The sequence below is a fragment of the Solanum verrucosum genome, unplaced genomic scaffold, assembly GCF_900185275.1.
Source record: "Solanum verrucosum unplaced genomic scaffold, falcon-dt-bn FXZP01000228.1, whole genome shotgun sequence".
Lineage (NCBI taxonomy): Eukaryota > Viridiplantae > Streptophyta > Magnoliopsida > Solanales > Solanaceae > Solanum > Solanum verrucosum.
Window position 1 is genome coordinate 1,387,165 of NW_026020210.1, and position 25,555 is coordinate 1,412,719.

The following is a 25,555-nucleotide window of genomic DNA, read 5'->3' on the forward strand; positions in this document are numbered from 1 at the left end:
TCATATCAACTATTGAGCCTAAGAACATCAAAGAATCATTGAATGATGTAGATTGAGTGATATCAATGCAGGAGAAGCTTCATCTGTTTGAGAGAAGTAAAGTGTGGCACCTGGTCCCCCGACCACTCAATAGGACCATTATAGGGACAAGATGGGTCTTCAGAAACAAACTTGATGAGCATTGGACCATTACCAAGAACAAGTCAATACTTGTGGTGTAGGGGTACAACCAAGAAGAAGGGATTGATTACGACGACACCTTTGCTCCTGTAGCCAGAATGGAAGCCATCAGAATCTTGATAGCATTTGCTGCCCACATGGAATTTAAGCTTTTTCAAATGGATGTCAAAAGTGCTTTCTTGAACGGGAACTTGAAGAAAGAAGTATATGTCAAACAACCTCCATACTTTGAAGATGCAGACCTACCCAATCATGTGCTGAAATTGGACAAAGCTTTGTATGGGTTAAAACAAGCTCCTAGAGCTTGGTATGAACGCCTGTCAAAGTTCCTCCTAGCCAACGGGTTCAAGAGAGGTAAACTTGATAATACCTTGTTCTTAAAATCCAGAGGTAATGAATTGTTGATTGTGCAGGTATATGTAGATGACATCATCTTTGGGGCCACCTCAGAATCTTTGTGCAAAGAGTTTGCTGATTTGATGAGTAGTGAGTTCGAAATGAGCATGATGGGGGAGATTACTGTAATGACCCTCCAGGTCATTTTTAAATTAAAGAATTCTTTCCCTCGTATAGAGCATTCCTGTAGCGACCCCAAGTTATTTATGACTTGCTGGCACTGACTGTTCGGTCGCCTGGTCGTTCGTTTGGGTTTTAGGCCCGTTTCCCTGTTTTGGTGATTTTATAACTTGAAAAGTTGACTTTGGTCAACCTTCTTGGAAGTCGTGCTCAGATGAAAATTCTGACAGCTAGGTTAGCTTCGGAATATCGATTTTGGTCTAGAACGACCCTTTGTTCACTTCCCGAGGCTTTAAATGACAGTTGTGGAATCTGGCTCAAAATGATACTGGGTGTGGGACCCACTTTTCATCGAAGCAATCTCCAAATGGAAATTCCGCCTTCACCGTTGAGTCCGAAATATCGTTTCCAATCAGATTCCATATATGGTTTGTATTTTTCCGACTCCGAACGAGTCCGAAACATCGAAATTTAAGTTTGAAAGGTTGTAGAATTTTGACGCGGTGGTGACGTGGCAGAGCCACGCGACGCCACGTGGCGTCGGAGGGAAATCTGGAAATTTCCAAATTTTAGGACGATTTTCGTCCATTTTTTTCCCTTAACTTCAACATAAGATTTCTCCTTCATTTTGAGTCCAAATTAGGTGCTTCAAAAGGCTAACTTCAAGAGAATTTCGTGGGGAATCTAGCAGTGATCTCAGAAACGCGAGGGGAGGCTTCGTTTGAGGTAAGGAATCGAATTTAGCCACTGCTAGGGTGATTTTCGGATTGAATTGTTGTTGAATTTTGAAATGTGAGATCTTGATCATCTTAGGTCCGTTTTGAGTCATTCTTGAGGCTAACTTGTAGAGTTTTTCGCAAGGATCGTCGTGGTATAATCTGTTTGGGTTGAAAGGGTCTCGTTTTTCCAGGAATTGGTGATCAAGGGGCTGCCCATTTTAATTGTTGTGGCTGATTTGCTATGTTTTAGGCATCTGTTTGTGCTAAATTTTGGGATATTAGTTTAGTAAGGTATTTGTGACGTTTTCACGGATTCGTTTTTGAGATTCCAATTGTGGGCCCCACAATCCCGTTTTAGACCCGATTTTGGGTCCGTCTCTGAAAAATATAATTTTAGTGTCAATACATTCGTAATGACGAGGTGATTAACCTTTTGTTAGTGGGGAAGCATTTGGAGACCGTTCGGAGGGGAAAAGATCCGGTACCGTGAGTTGGAGCACGCGTGGTCGGCTTTCAGGTAGGCTATGGCTTTCTCTCGTGAGATTGAGCATGTTTAGGCATTTGTTTATTGATTTGCTTGAGTATGGAGGGGTTCGGGTGTCGAGCATGCTAAATTTCTATAATTCCTGCCTTAGACCTTATTTCGGGAAAGTGTTGGATTATGACAGCACGTCTCTTGATATTATTGAATATCCATATCTTGTGGTGTATATGATAATATTGATTTGAAGTATGTTTGGCCTTAGTCTAGGCTTAGACTAGTGTTGCCATAGACTTGCGAGATTTCAGATGTCGTTGGGCAGTAGAACTTTTTCCGACGTAGTTTCGGACGGTCAGCTTCTTGTAGACTGATATAGCAGACTTGAGTCTGATAGTCGGTAACTCAGCTTATGACCTTGTATCCATAATGCCCTGCTTTTCTGTTAGCTACAGTACCCGGTTAGAGTCCGTGGTCCAGCTTACTTATGTCCAGGTTAGCTACAGTACCCGGTTAGAGTCCGTGGTCCAGCTTACCACCTGTGATCTGGTTTTGGCTACAGTACCCGGTTAGAGTCCGTGGTCCAGCCCACCCGTGCCCGACCTTTGGCTACAGCACCCGGTTCGAGTCCGTGGTCCAGCCCATATAGGTTGACTCATTAGCTATAGTACCCGGTTCAAGTCCGTGGTCCAGCTTGCACGTGGTGTATTCCCAATTCCTCACTAAAGCTTCAGTTTAGTCTTGATTACTCTCATCTGTAGGTTGAGGTTTTGGAGGTTGGAGAGATTCCGATTAAAGTCTGGGACGTAATGAGATCCTGGAATATGATTGGGAATGGTTCAGTTAAAAGTCCAGAAATTGGTAATATTGTGATAGACCTTCTAGCTCCATTATTTTACTTTAACTGCCGGTGCATCTGCCGGGCTTATGAGGGTCCGTGCAGGTGGTTTCTTTTATTGTGCACGAGCGTACCCGTCGGGTTTATGGGAGCCCGACGGAGTTAGTTAGATTACTTGTCTTTATTGCCTGTACGCTCGTGTACATACTCCCATTTACTACTCTTTGCACTTGATGTGACCCTTTATTTGCATTTCAGTTCACTTTTGTTTATCTTGCTCAGTCGGCCTATGATGCCTACTGGGTACCTGTTGTTTTGGTACTCATGCTACGCTCTGCATCTATTTTGTGATGCAGGTCCGAGCACTAGTAACCAACGTTGATCGAGCTTGGAGTAGACTTATCCAGAGACGGGGGTGAGCACACGGCGTTTTGTACTATTTCAGTCTCCATCTGTATATATAGACTTGTCTTTTTCCTTTCGAGACAGTCCAGTCTCTGTTGTCCAGTTTTGGGATTTGTACTCATTTTGTAGTAGCTCTTTACTGGTGACTTCCAGGTTCTGGGAGAGATCTTTATTTATATATATGTTTTGGGTTGCTTCCGCCTGTTTATATTGTTATTTTCCTACTCTTGTTTAATTTCTACCCTCCGACCCATTACTTGTTGTTCCGGGTTACGGGTTGGCTTACCTGCTGGTGGGTTATAGTAGGTGCCATCATGACTTGATAAATCGGGTTGTGACACTTACCTTCTTCCTAGGCTTGCAGATCAAACAGTAATCTCAAGGCACATCATTATGCCAAGAGACGTATATAAAAAAACTGCTCATAAAATGCAATCTTCTGGAGGAAAAGGTGCTGGACACCCCATGAGCACAAACGTGAAACTTGATAAAGATGAAGATGGTGTGGAGGTATATCAGACCATGTACAGGGGAATCATTGGGTCACTCCTGTACCTCACTGCAAGCAGGCCGGACATATTGTTTAGTGTAGGGATGTGTGCAAGGTTTCAAGCAGCACCAAAGGAATATCATCTGAAGGCGGCCAAATGTATCCTGAGATACTTGAAGGGAACTCAGGACCTAGTCCTTTTCTACCCTACTGGCGACTCCTTTTATCTTATTGGTTATGCCGATGGTGATTATGCAGGTTTTTTGGTTGATCGAAAAAGCACATCAGGCATGGCACACTTTCTGGTATCCTGATTTCATGGGGAACCAAGAAGCAGAACTCTGTGGCATTGTCCATTGCAGAGGCAGAGTATGTGGTTGATGCATCATGTTGTGCACAACTATTGTGGATTAAGCAGCAGTTAGAAGACTTTGGTGTACTCACTAACACCATTCCTTTTATTTGTGATAACACCAGCGCCATGAACATGGCAAAAAATCCAGTCCAACATTAGAGGAAATTTGGATTTAGAAGCTTGTTCAAAAGAACAAAATTCTTGTGCTTATGTGGATGCATCGCTAAATTTCCTAAGACTAGAGAAGGGGACAAAGCACATAGACATGAGACATCATTTTCTAAGGGACAATGTTGAAAAGCAAAATGCGATGATGAAGTTCTGCAAAAATGAGGATCAGTTGGCTGATATCTTTACAAAGGAACTGAGTAAAGAATCCTTCATTAAGAATAGGATGAGGTTGGGGATGCACAAAATCACCTGATCCCTTAATAATTTACACGAAGCTCTCTCTTGCTGACTATGTTACGGAGGGGAGGTATCTATACTTGTTTTAATGTTAGTCATAAAATAATTCATCTTTGGTACCTTAATGCAGGTATACACTCATGGTGTGTCCAGCTGAAGGGACGATTTATTCACTAGGCAGGGTTGCAGATTGAAACGAGGAGCTGGTCCTCATAAGGTTAGTATCACTTATACTACACTGTCTAATTGTCAACATCACTACCACGTGTCCTTCACCTATTCATCGCGTCAGTTTCAGATGTCCTTTTGTTTTAAATCCAACAGTCGCTACTGTTGGGGACCCAATACCTTTTTAACTTTAACTTTATATAATCTCAAATTGTTGAATAAAAAAAAACATCAACGTTTTTCAACAAATTTCCTTGAAAATTCATTAATTCCCTCTCTCAAAATCTTTTTATATTTCTTCAAAATGTCTAACTCTAATTCCTCTTCAAAGGCTCCCCTCTTTCAAGAAGTTGAAAACCCTAGTTCATTCAACTTCTCAACTCTAACTCATGAGGAATCTCCCTCAACTCCAGTATGTGGGGTTGGTGAAACGGCAGAATCTATCACTCTTCAGACTGAAGATATAGTCTCTCATGTTTTTCCCTCTGAGGATGTCTTAGCATGTTCTCCTACACTAATCTTATCTGGTGGAAAATCCTAAAATTCAGAGGTGTAAACAGTGGCAAAACGATGAATCACCCTAAAAAGAAATCGATGTTGGATCCATGGCAGTGTCATCTACCATATCTAAGAGACTGTTTGAAGGAGACTTGCCGAAGGGAGGGGTCCTGAATCATGTATTCTAGCTGCAGGGGCAGAACTAGTGGTTGTTCACAGTCTGGCATCACTAAAAGGTGACTCTCAACTTACTCTACTAGAGGAGGAATTTAGATCACCGGATCAGGTCCCTCACAGAGGTCAACCCTTATTCGACCAAACACCCAATTCCTTTGATGTTGAGAGTGATAAGGAAGAAGAAGAAGAGGTTCCGTTAAAATGGAACAAAAGGGGAGTATAAGGAGCGAATGCTGTCAGAATGGAAGTTCCTGACTTTGAGACAATTAAAGTTTCGTCTGATGGTGACACTATTGCAAAACTTGCTGAGCGTGCACAAGAGAGAAAACGAATTGGAAATGAAAAACTTCTCGAGACCCATTTGAAAAGGCAAAACAGGGAGTATGGGACAAGAAGTGTAACACAGAAAATACTGGGAAGTGCTATGGAGGGAAATGCAGCCCAAACTGAGAGAATAAGGAAAATGAGACAAGAAGGGTTACTGGCTGTAGAACCCACATCAACACATATGTCTGTTGAAGATAGTGGGACCCAATATGAGGACATCACTAGGCATATGGCAAAGCAAAAAAGGGATGCTGAGGAGGAAAGGGTGATATAAAAAAGAACTCAGAAAAAAGGCAAGGAAATCCCCTGCAAAAAGGGAGAAATTGACAAAACAGAGATCTTTTGCAAAAGGAAAGCGAGTGAGAAAACATGTGAATAAACAACCTGTAAAGGGACCTGGTCTTAGGGTTCAAAATCAAAGTGAAGAGGAAGAGATGACGAGGGAGGAGAGAATAGAGAAAATGGAGCACCAAAAGGTTTTGACTTGCAAAGTCTTTGACACTGACATTATAACAAAATTTGGCATGGCCACCCTGTTTGATGTTGTCACAATTCAAGGATGGAATCATCTTTTTGAACCACCTGCTTCGTATTTGCATGAACCTGAAGTGCGCGAGTTTTTCTACAAAATGAAGTTGCTGGAAGGAGGGGGGTATAACAACCACTGTCAGGGATGTTGAAATATGTTTGGATGAAGAAACTCTAGGGATCATTTTGGGGGTGACTGTAGTAGGAATTAAAACCATTAAAGGCTGCAAACCAACTGAGGAATTGACTAAGCTTGCCACAAAAAGAGGAGAGGTTAAACATATCGGGCTACCTAAGAAGTTCCTTAAGGGGGAATATCAGTTGGTGTTTGAGTTCATCAACAAAGTGCTAGTAACTAGGATGGAAAAATGAATAGTTGCATCTGCTGCTGACTTATTTCTCATGGAAAAGTTAGCAGACCTTGAAGAAATAAACCTCTCTGTCATCATGTTAGAGCATTTGCACAGAGTAATGATCTGGAAAAAGGCCAAGCATGGCATTCCGTATGGATATATGCTGAATTTTGTCTTTAACCACTTTGAAGTACCATTAGGAAGGGGAGTACCAGGTACCACCAAACAGATGTTCACTGAGGCTACTTTACTAGAATGCGAGTGCATGAAGGGACAAACAAATGGTAGATCTCAGGTAGCAGCCGTTCTCGAGCAACAGGCCACTCTTAAATGGGGAGTGGAAGATCTCACGAGTATTCTAAATGACAAGGAGGTTGAAATTTCTAAACTTAAGTCTGAACTTCAGAAGGCAATCTCTAGTGGACTTGGTACTAGTCACGCTAACGAGGAGGTGCTGCAAAAATTGAGGGATGAAAATGCAATACTGTTGAAGACAAATGCCTCACTTAGTGAGGAGGTTAAGGCCCTCAATAGGAAGATTATCAAGGCTCATGAAGATGCTAATAAGCGCATGCTGTTGTTTATGCGCACTTTCTCTCCCCCTCCCCCTCCCCCTCCGTCCTAAATGTGTCTTAGTTGTCCTGAGTTTCTCCTCTGTTTACTCCTGTAACCCAAAATATTGTGGCTTTATGTTTTGACTATTTACAGTGGTCAGTCTATGTGATATAATGCTCTTTTCATTATCTGCCCTATTCATATGTGCATTTATCATTTTTTTTGCTTTCAATACGCATGTTCTGTGTGGCCCGTGGCCCTGAATTCTTAATTGCCCCATGTTTTAACTTGAATATGTTTACTGCTTCACCTTTTCAATGATGTCAAAAAGGGGAAGTTTTTGTTGCAATTCATTTTAAGGGGGAACACTGATTAAGGGGGAACACCAGTTATTGAATGAATGCTTGTTCACTCACATGACGAGTTATGCAGGTTGTTTGTCATCATCAAAAATGGGGAAATTGATAAGTACTTATGTTCCTAGATGTTTTGATGATCTCTTCACAAGTGTAGGGATATGGTCCTCTGCAGAGTATGAATACTCGTCCAGTGTCAAAATGTTGTACAACTGTTAAAGTTGTCCGCGTCAGGAAGTTGGTGAACTGGCAGAGTACTGCACCAATCAGAGGGGACGAGGTTGTTTGTCTGTTGGGTAATAATTCTTCATGGTATATATCAAACAACAAACAATATTATTCATTATTCATTCAAAGAGAGATACTTTCAAGCTTCAAAAACAATAAGGGACCTGATAGAAATGCTTCTATTGCTTTCTGCACCAGTTGTAATTTTGTGTGCTTGTAATAGTTCTTATATTGTAGGATTCGTTTCACTTGTGAAAGGAACGTTTCAAACTTGTGTGAATAATTGTAAGAACTAGGTTAAGGGTAACTTAGTTTCTTACTCTAAAAGTTTATATTAATCAGTTATGATTAGTATAGTGGACAGTGTTGTATCTGTTATAGCTCAACTAAGTGATAAGAGGTATTGCTTAGTGTGGAGATTAGCAGGCTAATCTCATTTTGTAAACTGGCTTTTACTTTTGCTTGGAGAAGATTAGTGGAAGCAGTTTGAAAAGTCCTGTTGAGAACAGGTCGTGGTTTTAGTCCTTTGAGTAAGGAGGTTTCCACGTAAAGTTGATTGTCAATCTTTACTTTCAGCATTTTCTCTTTACTATTTATTACTGTAACTGTGTTGAGGACCTGGTCCCATCTACATAAGTGGACACATACATTCCAACAGTTACCAAGGATGAGAATAACCGAGATATAGAGCTAGATTACATAGGAGGCTCGAGATGTTGTTACGATGGAACATTAGATAAAAGAAGTGTTGTTAGCATTTATTTGACATGATTATTTTCTTAATTTCTTCTTCTCTGTTTCCGCTGCACTGGTCTAGGATGGACGTGTCATATGCTCATCTCTTCCAATCTATGGGAAAGGAAAGAAACCAGGAAATGAAGCTGGTTACATTGTCGGGATGTCTAGTTGTTATCCTAGACCTGGCTCTATCAAGCTTTCAGAAGGGGAGACTACAACTTTACTATCAAACTATAGCAATGATCAGAGGCATATTGGAGTGTTGGGGTTATTCTATCTCTTGGTTGCTGAACGATCACTGAAACATAACTCTACTCTACATTCCGCAGATGGCGTAAGATCTTTGACGCATTAAAAGTTTTCCTACTTGAGTCTAAACAAGATCATATTTTCTGAACTTGTTTCTTCTTCAGTACTACAGACAGGTGAGATTGTAATATTGCAAAATGTTGTTGGAGCCTTGGCAGTGTTTGGAATTGCACTACTTGTTTGTGCTGTTGTTATTTATCAACGTCGAAATACAAGGGATCAGGAAGGCTATGAGTCTATATTGACCCAAGGTTCTCTCCAATTGGTGACTTTGGTCCCTAGTACGTTGGAATAAAAGGAATCAGGAAGGCTATGAGTCTAAAAAGGATCACATATCTCCCTTCTTTTTGTACACTTATGTTGTACTTGTATGTCAAGTTACTGAATTATATGATTTTGTAATATAATATAAATACGGCAAGAAAAGGTCTGTAACAAGGTGATTAAGGACTATTAGGAGTATTTAATCAAGTCTAAGTATTTAATCACAAAAAAATGTATTAAAAGCAATTAGCAAGATATCAAGGAATGAATCTAGACAATAATATGAATACTTCTTTTTGAGATACTATACTCATTTTTCCCTTAAAGTCTCAACGGTAATTAAAATGTACTCAATTTTAGGCTTCAGAAAATTGAATCATTTCGACAGACCAGTAGTTAGTTGCTAACATCATATCCTTACAAGGTGGGTTTATGGACAAGAGGTGAAATAATATCCCTTAGCTCTTCTAACGCTCGGGCATTCTTGTCAGTGGAACTATTAAGAGAACCCCATTTCTGCTCCAAATCCGCAGCAAACTTTGGACTAACAACACAGAGAGTGTTGTACAGGTCTTTTATGTTTATTCCAAACAAAAGTATGTGTTTCTCTGTTTCAACCTTTCTCAAAGCTTTCCACACAAGACTTTGCTCATTCCAACCATTGTGACCTTCTTCAAGGACCAGAAGACCAGGAAATTTTAGAAGTATTTCTCTAGTCTCTTTGTCATAACCCTCTCCATCTTCTCCCGTGAGAATCCTGAACAAGTCATAACTGATTCCCAAAATACTCTTACTTTTGGTCCAGGATTTCAGCTTCACTATGTGTATAAGGTGTGGATTTTTTTCATAGCATGGGATAAACAGTGAAAAACACCAACAATATCTTCATCTTCCTTTAAAGAGAAGTCCTTATTGTTCAAGTTGTGGAAGGGAATATCCACCGCCCATTTATGGAACTCGGCTTCCCCATAAAGAAACAAATTATAAGGTGCCCTGATTACAGGCCGACACTCTGAGAACAACTTCAGAAATGACTGAGAATAGTCTGCAATCCATCAAATTTTAGTCAGTTAAGTAGCCTGGGAGGAGGGACCACTGGTGGTACTGGAGCTACAAGGGGTGCCAGAGCCGACACTGTTGTTGTTGCTGGATGGCTGACCTAGCACGGATCTCAGCCCGCCGGGACTGTAGTGGTTAGTCGTCATCCAGTTCAGTGAATGCGGCTTGGGAGCCCTCACTATCGGAGTTGTGCTCCGGAGCCTCATTAGCGGGCCTCTTGCCCTTGCCTTGTCCTCCCTTTGGAGGCTCGAGTTGGCTCCTCCTTCGTTCATAATCAGATATTTTAATCTTAGAAATAAATAAATGAGGTCGAAATTTCCTTTTAATACGTCACTAACTCATTGTTACTACAAATATAAGGACAGTTTGATAATGAGAATTTCCAAAACAAGACTTGCAATGAAAATTTCAAATTGAGATACAAATGTTTCATTTTGTTGAAAAGAAAAACATTTGGCCTATGAAACTTTCAAATACAACTTGAAGTTCGTATTCAAAATTGAAAAACACACGAACCCTTTCTTTCAGTTTTGCTATATTTTTTATTTTTTTTAATTTTCCCCCATTTTTTTAATATAAAAATAACCTCATTTTGTTTTTTTAAAAGGAAAAGCACACTCTAACAACCAAATATTTTTTGTAAAAATTATAACCAAACACAACTTTAAATTCAAAAAATTGAAATAATTTGAACAAATATTGGCAATAGTATATAATAGTTGGTATATGAGATCTAATCTATGATGGGGTGTATATGGCTGGGTTGGTTCAGATTTTTCAAATATCAAACCAAACCATTTGTGTCGGATTTTTGAATTTATAAACCAAACCAATAAAACTCGGGCTTTTCAACCTCAGTTTTTTTCGGATTTTTTTGGATTTTTTGGATTTTCGGGTTTTTCCGGTAAAATATTCATACAAACATATAATTTACTTGTATTTCAAATATTTCATTAGTCCTACCAAAATACAACTATCTAAGATGTTTATTTAAAAAATAACACAAAATATGATATGATTAATTACACTAAAATATCCAATAAAGAGATAATAATGAAATCGCGTAAAAAAAGTATTGCAAAATAAGTAAATGCAAGATAATAATGACAATGATCATAATTTAAAAGTACTAAATCATGCTAAAATAAGTTGAATAAGTATTAGTTACATGACTAAATATTAAAGGAAATTAAAATTAAATTATGTATTTTAATTGTCTAAACCTATGTAAACCTAAAGAATAAATATTCAATATTATTGTCATTCTTAGTGTTGAATTGATTTTCTTTTTGCATTAGTATTAATTTGATTTTGATTTAAGCTTTATTATAATTACCAACATCTATGAACTATAATCTTTATTGGACCATTAAGAATTCTAACTTTCAAACATGAAATAATATATTAAAAGATAAAAACTATGAAAAAGTATAAGAAATATTTAAAAATTATATCAAAATAAATATTTTTACGTATAAAATAAAATTTTAAAATTATATATATAATGTCAGGTTGATTTGGTCTCAGATTGTTTTTTTGTTAGTTGAAACCAGACCAACCCAAATATAGTTGAGGTTTTTTTACCAATATCAAACCAAGTCAAATCAAATCACTAATCGGATTTTTTTCCTATCTGACTCGATTTGCGATTTGGTTCGATTTTGTACACCCCTAATTATGACTATCTATTTTAAAATTATTATTATTTTAGAGCAAATTTAATTTATCAAACACAACTCCAACTTCAAATAAAAGAAAACAGAAGGTCCACTTAAAAGTACTTTAAAATCATAAAATTGTCAAATCCTGGTAACATAATAATCAGCTCTTTTTTATTGTACTGTTGTAGAAGTGTGAGTGAGAGTATAGATATCAACATGTCTGTTTAAAGTCAAATTCTTATAAGTTGAGGGTATTTTCGTCATATTAAATTATCTTCTCTACTTCCACTGTATTACAGGTGGGTTATACGTGTCATCCAGTTCGGTTCATCCCTTTCATCAAAATCCATTCATCTGCCAAATCTCCAAACTTTCTTCATCTTCCATTTTTCTCAAATCCATTCAACTGCTGCAATTCTCAGGTACTTCTTTATTTTTTTGGTCTCTTAACCTTCAATTTTTTCTGGTTGAATGAATTTGTAAAGTTTCGTATTTTTTCCTTTCAATTCTCTTTCATCTTCAAATTCAATTTTGATCTTTAGGAAGAATAACATTTTTTTAGATTTAGTAGAATGGGTTTATTAAATAAGCAAAGAACAAAAAGAAGATGGAGTTTCTTATTTACTCCTATGTATTTGACAATTAATTCTATGAGGTTTTGAAGTTTTGGTCTTTATTAGTTTTACATCTATATAGAATTACAAAAAGTTTTCATTATTTTGTTGGTAAAAATCCGAAAAGCAATCAAATTAGTGCAAATTGAAAATACAAATCTGCCGAAAATTTCAATACCCGGATGAAAAAGATGAAGTGAGCTCAAAGAGCAATCTTGAAAATAAGAATGAATATCAAGGAATTTGTATGTTTTTCAATCAAAAGAGAATTAACTCTGTCGAAATTTGAGCAATTAGTGTTAATTTGATTTAACCCTAACCCCGAAAAGGGGCATATATGTTGGAGAATATATATGCACAGCGGAAGCATACTAGAATCTTACTGCTTGCATGAATAATAGATAACCAAATAGTTTATGCTAGAACACATATAATACGTTAGAACACATAAACTTGTTAGAATTTAATTTGATAAATATCTCTTGAAGCGTGAGCAGATACCTTCAGACAAATCCCCAAGTTAGACAGACTTTCAAGCGAATCCACAAGATAGACAACAACTATGGTCTTCTACAGTGATCCCAAGTTCACATCCGAACTCTCTCAACACTTGGGTGGACAAGTATCGAATAGAAAACTAATTCCATCTTTTTCTAGGTTAGGAGAATCTCTATTTATAGAGATTTCTTCTCCAATCCAAAAAGGAGAAGAAAACCAGTTTTCTTGAAAAACAAGAAACCCACGCCTACTCCTTTCCCCCCCTAAGAAATAAGATTCTGAGTTCTAGTTAAATATGGGCACCGGAGGGACCACATACTTAATTACTGAGGCTTCCTATTATGGAAATAATTTCAAATAATTAATTTGAATTATTCTTACCATAATAAATTACAAATCATTCCACTAGAAATTCGTAATTGCACTCCTCTATTTATATTTCGTAATTTCCCATTAAACACTTATGTAATTCCCCATGTTAAGATTTCAAATATTAATCAATAAATTAAATTACTGACGAATTTAACTTAATGATTAATTTTCTTTAGAGCACTACTTAACTTATTTCATGTGTCGAATTCATAAATCCACTTGCAAGGTTTGACACGATGAAAACTTATAAGTTTCTCAAAAAGGCATATCAATCAATCTCTATAACGAGACATGGATTCCATCAACTAACTTATTATTTCACCAATATATATTATTATCATCCAACTTACCAGTCATATTGACCCATCTCAGAATCTCACCTTTTAATAAATCAAAACGATAATTAATATATACAAATCATAATAGTTATATCAGGATTAAGAATATAAGTACATTTAATAGTTTAGAGAATATGTTTTGTCAGTCAGTCTAAAACAACTATCTCTACTCGGTCCCGTTCAATACATACAAAATGCACTAGCACAAGAAGTTGGAACTATACCGTTCCCATAATCAAGATAAATTACATATAATCTTGTGCTACAATCGTACCGATGACATGTCCAATTTCCATCCTAGATTTTGAACAAAAGACTTTATACTTATAAGAATCGATGATTTAATCCTGTGTATAAGCTAAAACTCTACACACTAAATCATCTACTATATAAGTAAACAGACACCATAAACGAATATATGATCTATTAAAATTGAGCAAATATTTATTCTATAATAAATATTATTTCTTAACACATGGCTAATAGTATATATTCCAACAATATCATCTTAACAGTGACTCTGCGGTCATAATGTTCCAAAAATGAAGAACAAGCATCCTCTATAAACACATGAATAAATAGTGCATGAAGGCCATGTTCATAAGTACTCTGAGCAAAAGTACTACTATATATAGTAACATTAATCCTCCAATGTTTATCTTTAAATCCAGCTTTTCCATCCAATTTTCTATCCCATTCTAATTCAATTTTCCTTTGCTCTGTCAATCCACAATTTTTTTGTAAACTCTCATCCATTGAGTCATGTAGTTTCCACCATGTCTCGTGCGCGATATTGCTAGCATAATTTATAAATACGTTGATCACCTATGTCCCAGTTACAATCGTAGTCCCTATAATACACCCATGGCTTTAACCCGAGATAATGTATAGAGTATACTTTTGGAGGATCTGCCCCAAATAGTTGATTCTTAACGCCGACCTCATTCGAATTATTTGACCAAAATTTCTTTAAGAAATTAACCCTTGTAGGCAACCTATGCCACCATACAAATACTTCATTAAGGAAACCTTGGTCACCTCCGATCCATTACATGAAATGATCTCTTTTGTACGTTTCATGAACATTTTGAAGGTGCAATTTGAAGGCTCATTCCGGAATTGAAGATTGACGCATCGTTGCCTTTCAGTGATCTTCCCAGCTGTTATACTAGAAGTTGAAGAAGAATTGGTCGCACGCAACTCATTTAACAGGTATCTGAATTTCATTTATTTTACATTGCTCAATAGTTGAATCTTCTAATTTCTTCATTATTTATATTGTGGTTTGGGAACTTATATATAGAGTAAAAGATTAAAGTTTTAAAGTTGTGATGTATGCATGCCAATGTATAGTAGCTGTCTTACTGTACCTTTAAATATTCTTACATCTTAAATCAATACATAGTGTTTTCCCCAACAGATATTTAGATATTTTCTTTCATTCTTCTCATATGTTTTTGCAGAAAATTTGACTGCTACATTTGGTCCCTGCACTATCTTTTTGAAAAGTTAGTTTGAAGAGAGGGCCCAATACTCTTATTGATACTGTTGCCAATATACTCTACATCAACTACTAAAGACATTTCTCCTACTTCAACAGAAAGCCTCAAATGTCACAAAATTACAACGGTAATAATAAAGATAGTCAAGACGATTGCCGCCAACATAGTAAGGTGGATTACTTTGTCTTTTGCGACGACTTCTGTAAATCTGTAAATACATACATAATCTTGACTTATACTCACCATTTCATTTTTTGACAACATATACTTCTTGTGGTTTTTCTATTTTTCATTTCTCGAAAATAATGAAAAAAATATAAATTAAAAATGGACAAATTTTGTTTTTGATACATTGAAAAATGCTAAATAAACTCGAAAATAAGCTACATGACTTAAGTTATCCACAAGAATAAACTCCATATTTATGAATCTTCAACTTGTTTTTGTTCTTTGTTCGACAATAAATCTGTATATTAATATGCCTCCCTTCAAGTATTTAGGCATAATATATAAATGTGTACTTTAACTTGATCTTATTTCACTTTATGTCATTTATCTTTGGGTGCACACAAATAGATATTTAAACCTGTACAAAGTTGAATAAATAGACACAAGAATCCTACGTGACATAATATACGTAGTGCATCACTTAGGACACAAATTGTTACATAAGACTTATATGTCTATTTATTTAATTTTATACAAATTTAATTGTATTCGTACACACTAAAATTAGAGGACATAAATATAAGCTAAGATCAAATTAATAAACATATTTATGTATTATACCTAATGGTGAGGTGGTTGATAATGACTTTGGGATGTTAATATTATACTAATAACATAGTTTCACAGGTGTGAAATAATATAAAATAAAAAGTAATAAAATAATAATTTCTCATGTGTGAAAGCATTTACCGGCCATTTGTGGTTGTCATATAAGTCGTGCCATGCCGATTGACGTTTTTAGCCATTTTACCGAAAGTAAATTTTAAAATATTGTTTTCCTCTTATTTTATACTCCTCCATTCAAATTTATGTTAGTTTAATTAAGCTTCGAGTTTCTTAGAGGTTAAGAAACACAAGAAGATTTTGCAATGCTTTAAAATTATTTTAAAAATATGTAGATTTTTAAATAAAAAAGTAAATATTGGTGAAATTGTTTGCCAAATAAATGTAATCCAACATATATAAAATGTTGATAGTATCATTACATATTTGTCAAATAAAAAAATATATCATATAAACTGAGGCAAAAAAAGTATATAGATTTAAAACTATTGTCTTCCTCTTGCTTTATACTATCTCTGTTCCTATTCATATGAACTATTTTTTCTTTAATCAGTCAATAAAAAATGACATTTTATATTTAGTAATAATTTAATTTTAAAATATTTATTATTTTTTAATGTCAAAGTTAAATTATATAGTACTATATAAAGACGAAAGACAAATACTAGTACAGTATAATCTAGATGTGAAACTTATCAGTTAGATTTGACAGTATCTTTTTGTTTTTTTTGGTAATAGGTTTGACAATATTGAGGGCATGTCAATATCAAGAGAGTATGAATTGGATCGCCCAAATTTCCTCCTCAAATCAAAATCATTTATCAATTTAACTTTAAAATGTTCATTTTACTTTTAATAAATGATTTATAATTATACAAATTTCTATAATTCATTTTAGTTCATAAGTTTTAAAAATCTTTTTTTTTTTAATTTATAAATCTTGTATCGAATCAAACTAATTCATATAAAATAAAATGAATGGAGTACTATTTATTTCCAACAGATGTCGTAAGCAGTGTCCTCACCAGAGTCGCTATATATCTTAGCTTTCATAATATCTCTATTTTTTTCTATCACAAAAAATTCATTTTCGATACAGAAGGAATTGCCCGTCTCTCCACACTGAATTTTTTGCTTATTGATCGGGTAAGTTTATATTTTCTTAATGATCATTAGTATACTTTATTTACAGATTTACTGTACCAGATCAAAGAATTTCATTGCTCATAATATATATGTTAGTTTTTCGATTAATTTTAGCTTTATGCACGATTTTTACTATGTGTTTGGTATGATGGGACATGTTTTCTGCTGAAAAATAAATTCATAAAAAATATTTTCTTCAAAAATAAATGAGGTTCTTACTTATTTTCTTAGTCATTGGCAAGTAAACAAGAAAATATTATTCAAGAATATTCATATGTTATCTCGCAAAATATATGGAGGTGTGATGGGATGGGATGTGGAGTGGCAAAGGCGGAGCTAGGTGGGGTTCGTGGGTTTAGACGAACTCAATAATTTTTTCGTAAATCCTATATTTGTACTGAAAAATTAAATAAATATATATGTATATTAACTTGTGAACCCCCAACAAAATTGATTGATAACTCAATGGTACTAAGGAAGTATTGTACAATTGCTTTCCATGGCAGAGTTGTGGGTTCAAACCCCACTATCAACTTTTTAAATGAAATTTAGAACTCTCAAACTCCTAATTCGCCGAGTGGGGGTGGCGGGGTGGATGATCAAGGAGAGGGGGTTTGAGGGTATTGGGTGGACTGAGAGAAGACAATAAACTTGGAATGTTATATGCAACTTGTTTTCCTAGAAAAATATTTTTCAAACATAGGAAATTGGAAAATATTTTCCTCCTTACCAAAACCTAAGAAAAGGTGGTCAATGACTGTTTAATTAACTTTCATCTTTTTCTTAAATTTCTAGTGTATGTTATTATACAAAGTTGCATATTTATTTCGCTTTCAAGAACCAGACAAGGGAAAAAGACTGTTTGCAGTATTCTGTAATTCCTTTTATCAACAACAACAGAATGTATGCATTCTTACATAGAATTACAGTTAAAAGTTGAAGTTTATAGGTTCAGGGATTTTAGTCTTTTTAAGTTACTGTGTTCTAGATTAATATTATGTTCATATTCAATGAATAGATTTTAATACTAACATATTATTTGGATCAAAGCTACCACTACTAAAATAAATCACTATTTTTCCATAGAAATTTTCCACTAAAAAATGTTCAATCACAATTCTCATAGATTTTTTTGATTGAATCGATGAGAAAAGAAAAATAGTAATATGTTCATGCGGAAAAAATATGAAGTTACCCATTATTTCAGAGAGAATCTATTTACCATTGTGCATTTTTCTACTAGTGAGCTGGTTCGATGAAAAATGAGTGGAAAAATCATGTTTTGTAGCATAAATTTTCCACTAATTCACAGTGGAACAATACTTGTTTCTAGTAGTGTACTGGGTTTGGTCAAACCTGTAGCTAAAACGCTAGCTCTGCCCCTTAATAGAAACTAATACTAAACTCTTTATGCTTAAATTTATGGGTTGTTGATTGATTGAGGATACCGTTGTCAACAGATATACTTGCATCAAGTGATGTTGTAAAGAGGAAAATATGTTAGGCTGTCCAAATTACCAGTTGCTTTCACTTGTTTTGATCTTACTGTTATTAACAGTTGATCCAAGTTCACAATCTCGAGTAACACAAGAAAGCTGTGTGAAATCTGCTGTCTTTCTATCACCAGCATTTGTGCTGGAACCTGGATCTGTCTCTAACAAGTTTTACTACAACATTGGCTTCCCAAAAGGCCATATTGCTATCAAAAATTTCGATGCTGAAGTAGTTGATGAGGCAGGGAATCCTGTACCCCTTTACGAGACATATCTTCACCACTGGGTTGTTATAAGATATTATCATCGAAAAGGTGTGGAAGTAACAAAGTATCATGATGATTTGGGATTCCACCAATCAGATTTTATTGTCAAGAGAAACTCAGGGATATGTGATGGAGGCCTTTCTCAATATTTTGGCCTTGGGTCAGAGACGCGAAAAACAATCACCTATGTTCCAGATCCTTATGGAATAGAAGTTGGTAATCCAGTCGAAGTACCTTCTGGATACGAGGAGAAATGGTTGCTCAATGTACATGCAATTGATACACGAGGTGCGGAAGATAGATTGGGATGTACTGAATGCAGGTGTGATCTTTATAATGTTACCAAGGACGAGCATGACCGAGTTATAGGGCCAGATTACATTGGAGGGTTGAGATGTTGTTACGATGAAACAAGATGCAGGGTGAAAGACGGATTCCAAGGATCAAAGAGAAGCCTGTACCTGAAGTACACAGTGAAGTATATTGATTGGGATCCCTCCATCGTGCCTGTAAAAATTTACATACTTGATATAACTGATACATGGAAAAAGCCAGAAAAATCGACTGCCGCTGTGGCAAGACATCACTGCCAGGTGTGAGAGAAAATGATAATTTAGTTCATAACTCAAATCATTTTTAACTCTTTACTAATATTCAGGCAATTTCTTTTACTTCAGATTGAATATTTAGTGGAGTCATGTTCATCAGCTGTTGCAAATGTCGATTGCACTCATACAAAGAAGATAATTGTAACTTTTCCTAGCGGCGGAGACGTTATCTATGGAGTTGCTCATCAACATACAGGAGGGACTGGTATGGCACTCCATGGAGAGGTACTCTGAGCTATTATATTTTGTTTCTTTGGTTATGCTCTGCTTACAATCTGGATTACTTGTATATGTTTCTTATATATTTTCAGTCGATTAACTTATTGATAAAAACAAAGATTTTTGTACAATAAACTTTTTCATTTAATGATACTTGGCTTAGTTGGGTGTCATCTTAACACTGGTTATGTATGCCACGACTTTCAAGACCAGATTGATTGAATCCACATTTAGTCTCGTTCTCTTAACATCCGATAAAAGAGAAGTGTTGTTAGTGTTTATTTGACATGATTGTCATACTTCCAAAGATTATTTTGTTGATTCAAACTGTTATGTCCCAGACTGTCAGAATGGTATCATTTCAATTTATTTTCAATTAGCTGCAGAAAGCTTGATGTTTTTTAGTATACTGAATGGAGCCTCCTTCCCGTTGAGACAATTAATGGCCGTGTTATATTGTCTCCTTAGTTAATATAGTGGCCCCTCGATGAACTGCATCATTTTATAGGTGATAATATTGCTTCTTGATAGTTAACTGCTTTAGTTTTGTAAGTGCATAGGTGTAAGTTCAGTACTTGTGTGGGAACTCAGGAAGATAAGCTAGTGTATAATGACATGGCTATCGGGTAGTAAAGCAGTCATAATAGTTGTTGCGTGTTTGTATAGCATATTATTCTCAATTGTCATCATGATTAGCTAAGCAGATTTACTTGTTCTGATTTGTGGAGCACCTTGTTCGTTGGTGTTTGGTGTTGGTTATTTCTTAATTTCTTCTTGTCTGTTTCCGCTGCTTTGGTCTAGGATGGACGTGTCATATGCTCATCTCTTCCAATCTATGGGGAAGGAAAGGAACCAGGAAATGAAGCTGGTTACATTGTCGGGATGTCTACTTGTTATCCTAGACCTGGCTCTATCAAGATCTCGGAAGGGGAGACTGTAACTTTACTATCAAACTATAGCAATGCCCAAAGGCATACAGGAGTGATGGGGTTGTTCTATCTCTTAGTTGCTGAACCGTCACCGAAGCCTAATTCTATCCTACATTCCACAGATGAAGTAAGATCTTTGACTCATTAAAAGTTTTCGAGATTCAGAGTAGTGAATTTCCTACTTAAGTCTACACAAGATCATATATTTCTGAACTTGTTTCTTCTTCACTATTGCAGACAGGTGAGATTGTAATATTGCAGAATGCTATTGGAGCCTTGGCAGCAGTGTTTGGAATTGCACTACTTGTTGGTGCTGCTGTTATTTATCAACGTCGGAATCAAAGGGATCAGGAAGGCTATGAGTCTATACTGATGTGAGGTTCTTTCCCTTCTGGTGACTCTGGTCCCTAGTGTAGTACACAAAATGCAAGTTATGATATTATACGGTTCCTCGACACATGTGTTGCACTTGTATGTCAAGTCATGAATTATACGGTTTTGTAAAATAATATTGATGTTATTAAAATAAAACTTCGAGTAAATGATAGTACAAGTGTTTGTGAATGATCTATCTTTGGATCTTTGTATAGTGACATGTTTGTTAATGTTAAGAAGTTGAATAGTTAATTAGCATTTAATTAGATAGATATTATCTAGCAAAAATATTCTTTAACTTATAAGTAGGCTTCCTACTTCTAAAAGTAAATAAGTCCAAATTTAATTTTCAATTTGAATATCTCAAAAGCAAAACAATTTGGTTAGTTGACATCTTATTTTGCAGTGAAATAGCAAGAAAGAATTAATTTATTTCCAAGAGGTTACTGTTGCCGTGAAATAACAAAAAAGAATAATTTATTCGAAAGATGTTACTTTTGCCTTTCTAAGGACAAAACAGATCTTGAATTCAGCTAAAATTATTGAATTAGGATGAAATATAATAATGTCAGAAGCAGATTTAAGGGAAAATTGCGCAACAAGGCAAAATGTGATATGTATTTACGATAAAATATTATAATTCGTAGCTATATGTAGGGTTTTATATATTGTATTCAAAAAATTATTTTGTATTTTGTATCAATTGTATTTGTATTTTGTATCAATTATATCCACGATACAATGAATATAATATGCATTCATCCCCTCTTTCAAATATATTATGTATCAATTATATCCAATCAAAGATAGGTGAAAGATTTGTATTTTATATCAGTTGAGAACTACCATTGTCATGGGATTGCTCTTCATTTATTTCATCACAAAAACACTCCTAATTTCTCCTACATTTTCTAGTCTCCACACTGAATTTTTACTAATCTGGTAAGTTTGTATCTTATTAATTTCTTTTTCTAATACAAAATTATTTCTATTCTTCCTATACATAATAAGAAAATGAGTATTCTTTAATACATTAAAGACGCTTGTGTAACTCGCCCACTTGTACGGATTGTTTGATCACTTGACACTCTTGTTGGGACCTTGTCCTTCTTGTGGCTGTGACTTTGTCACTCTTAGCATGCCTCTTGATTCGGATCATTTACCATCTTGACTTTGGATTTTTAGTCCGTCTTAAGAATGAAAGTTGTCCATTTTAAGTACAAACTAGAAAGCCATTTTTAATATGGTTTTTGGTTCTCTTGATTATTGGGTTTTGACCCTTCTTGATACCTGTTTGTGCTTGGTGTGACGACATGATGTATATATTGGGCGAGCCTTGTTGTTGAATCTCTTGAAAAACTGTGCTATGAGCGTTCTTGACATTTGGATCTTTAAATATCGAACTCGATACTCTTTATATATTGTTTACTTGATTTATTTATTATGGTCAATTATGCTGCCCTTGACTTGAGAATGATAACTTGCTGAATTTGAGGGCTCCAAACTATAGTTTTTACACCACTAAGTTATATGCTTAGCGATAGTTGTTTCTATCGTAGGGGTTGTTCGAGATGATGCTTGAAGCTGGCCATTGGAGACGGATGTTTTGAGAGCCTTAAGAAAGATCACATTTGCATATAGGCATATATATTTTGTATAAACCTTGGGACCTGTACATGATCTATGTGTTGTGTATTTATATGAGAATTTGAGGGCTGATTTGGTTATGTCACCATGAGTTGTAATATAAGTATCACTATACGTTTTTTTTCTTTTTGGGTGTGTAAACCCAACTCTTGTAATATACTAAATTTACTATTTGTTTTGAATGTTTGTGTGAAGCATGAGCAGGCTGATTTCGGTACTCGAAAACTTGTAATATTCTTGTTATTTCATCCTTGAGTGTGAGGATAATATATATACATGAAAAGCTCGTCGGTTATTTGCTTAAATTACTTTTCGGAGGTCATTATGAATCTAATTCCTCAACTAGATTATAATCAGTATGCCCTCGTTAATTGCTTTTGAATGTCGCAAGTATAAGTTAGGTCTCTTTAAAAAGGGTCGCTATAAGTGTTGGTATCAGAGCCTAGGTTTGTGGTTCTAGGACTTTTGTTGTGAATCACTTGTATAGTTGTTTGCTTTCGGAAGGGTTCTATTTAGATTTTTTTTTTGTTCTCTTAGTTGGTTTATAATAATTGCATCACATGTAGGGTGCATATGCATCAAGTACATATCCCTAATGCAATATGATCTTTCCTTTTGAAGTAATTAAGTCATGGCCACTTCTTCTGACCAACCTATGGAAGCTGCTCGTGAAGGTTCGGGTTTCTCTGTTTCCCAACCTCATGCACTGGAAGGGGTTGAAGAACATATCTCGAATTAGTATGCTCCCCACACTAGTGGTTCTGAAGTGGGAAACCATTAGGGTGTAAGAGCTGGTCCACATCCTCACATGAGTCATGGTACTCAAACCATGAATCCTCATTTTCAACAAATGGCTGAATTCTTCCACTACATGGTTGAATCGATGCATGATCCCCATGGGATTAATTTTGAGAAAATGAGGAAAATGGGTGGAGTGGAGTTTGAAGGCACTGTTGATCCTACTGATGCTGAACAATGGCTTGATCGCATAAAGAGGGTATTTGAGCAGTTAGAGTGTTCAGATGTTGCAAAATTTAAGTATGTTATTTCACTATTACAAAATGATGCTTACGATTGGTGAGTAAGTGTTCCGAATGCCAAGGTAAAACCTCATTTTCTTACTTAGGATGATTTTCTTAAGGAATTTCGTATGAAGTATGTCCCACCTGCTTATTGTGATGCAAAGAAAAAAAAGTTTTTGAATCTAAGGCAACGAGGCATGTCTATTGCTGAATACGAACATAAGTTTCTAAGGCTCTCTCGCTATGCTGGTGGTATTATTAAAGAGGAAAAAGACAAGTGCAGGAAGTTTGAAGACGGTTTAAATGATTCAATTAGGAAGAATGTGGCGATCCTGCAACGTGAGAAATTTTGTAAGTTAGTGTCTGCTGCTTTTACTTGGGAACGACTTAATAAAGAAGAAGCTAGTAGAAATGAAAACAGATTCCGAAAGCCTAGACCAGATTTTGGTGGTCCATAAAAAAGGGGAAGGTTTGATAATTCCAAGGCTGGTAGTGATAAGAGACCACCTCAACAAAGGCAAAACATATTAGAATTTTCTACAGCTAGCACTCCAAATTATGGCCAAGGCAAGCCTCGCGTTTCCACTTGTCAACAATGTGGAAAGAATCATTATGGTACTTGCAGGAGAGCTTTTGGTGCATGTTTCAACTGTGGGAGCTTTGATTATAAAGTGAAGGATTGTCCTAATCCTAATAATGCTCCATCGTTGAGAACTGAAGGCTCAGTTCATAAGCCTTCTGTCAATCCTCCTTAAACTAATAGAGGTGCAGGACCTAAAAACACCCAGGCAGCAGGTACAAGTGGAGATAATCAAGCTAGTGGGCAAAGGACTATTGCACGCGCTTATGCTATGAGGCAGAGGGATGATCAAGATGGACAAGACGTGGTTGTCGGTAAATTCCACTTATTTGGCTTATGCGTGTTTACATTGTTTGATCTTGGTTCTACACATTCCTATATTTGTTCATCACGTGTTCTTCTTGAAAATGTGAAATCTGTGAGTCTTAATTATGATGTGCTGGTTGAAAGTCCTCTGGGTTATCAAGTTGTGTGTAATCGAGTTTACCAAAATTGTCCCTTCGTGATTCAAAACCTAGTCTTCCCTGCTGATTTGATTGAAATGCCCTTCAAGAATTTTGATGTTATTATCGGGATGAATTGACTTTATACATATCATGCAGTTGTAGATTGTAGGTCTAAGCATGTGACTTTTAAAGATCCTACATTTTCACACATCATTGTACAAGGTGAAAGATCAGTGACATCTAGTATTATTTCTGTGGCCTTGGCAAGAAAGTTGATGCGTCAAGGTTGTGGGGCATACCTTGATCACATAGTTGATACACAATTGAAGAGTCCTTGTATCAAAGACATACCTGTTGTGTGTGATTTTCTAGAAGTATTTCCAGAAAACCTTTCGGGATTGCCCTCGAAAAGAGAGGTTGAATTTCTAATCAAGCTTATTCCAGTATCTACCCCTATTTCTATCACTCCGTATAGAATGGCTCCAGCAGAATTACGAGAATTGAAATCTCAATTGCAAGAACTTCTTGAGAAAGGTTTTATTCGACCTAGTGTTTCTCCTTGGGGAGCCCTTGTTTTATTCATAAAGAAGAAAGATGACACTCTTAGGCTTTGTATTGACTATAGACAATTGAACAGAATAACAATCAAGAATAGATATCCACTACCAAGAATTGATGATTTGTTTGACCAACTTAAAGGTGCTAAAGTATTCTCAAAAATTGATTTAAGATCTGGATATCACCAACTGCGTGTTAGAGAGAAATATATTCCTAAAACTGCTTTTAGAACTCGATATGGTCATTATGAATTTTTTGTGATGCCAGTTGGATTGACAAATGCTCCTGCGATATTCATGGATCTAATGAATCGGGTATTCAAGCCTTTTCTTGATCAGTTTGTGGTTGTCTTTATAGATGATATTTTAATATTTTCCAGAAGTAGTGAAGACCATGATAAACACCTATGGATTATCTTGCAAATTTTGAAGGAGAAAGAACTTTATGCTAAACTGTCAAAGTGTGAATTTTGGCTTGATGAAGTAGCTTTTCTAGGACATGTTGTATCAACTGAAGGTGTGAAGGTGGATCCTAGTAAGA

At 35.8% G+C, this 25,555-nt stretch overlaps 2 protein-coding genes across 2 annotated transcripts in view; one reads left to right on the plus strand and one right to left on the minus strand.

Annotated features, from left to right (window-relative positions):
- The first annotated feature begins 18,369 nt into the window (after positions 1 to 18,369).
- The window catches only part of LOC125830410 (uncharacterized), a 34,337-nt gene continuing 27,151 nt past the window's right edge, over positions 18,370 to 25,555 (plus strand). The window contains exons 1-4 of the mRNA XM_049509603.1: positions 18,370 to 19,224; positions 19,309 to 19,464; positions 20,260 to 20,514; positions 20,625 to 20,766. Of these exons, the coding sequence (XP_049365560.1) occupies positions 18,370 to 19,224; positions 19,309 to 19,464; positions 20,260 to 20,514; positions 20,625 to 20,765 (1,407 nt within the window). The 3' untranslated portion in view covers position 20,766. The remainder of the gene's footprint in view (positions 19,225 to 19,308; positions 19,465 to 20,259; positions 20,515 to 20,624; positions 20,767 to 25,555) is intronic.
- Positions 23,457 to 25,555, minus strand: part of LOC125830450 (methylecgonone reductase-like) — a 160,614-nt gene continuing 158,515 nt past the window's right edge. Inside the window, exon 4 of the mRNA XM_049509647.1 lies at positions 23,457 to 23,468. The gene's annotated coding sequence lies outside the window, so the exon portion shown is untranslated. The remainder of the gene's footprint in view (positions 23,469 to 25,555) is intronic.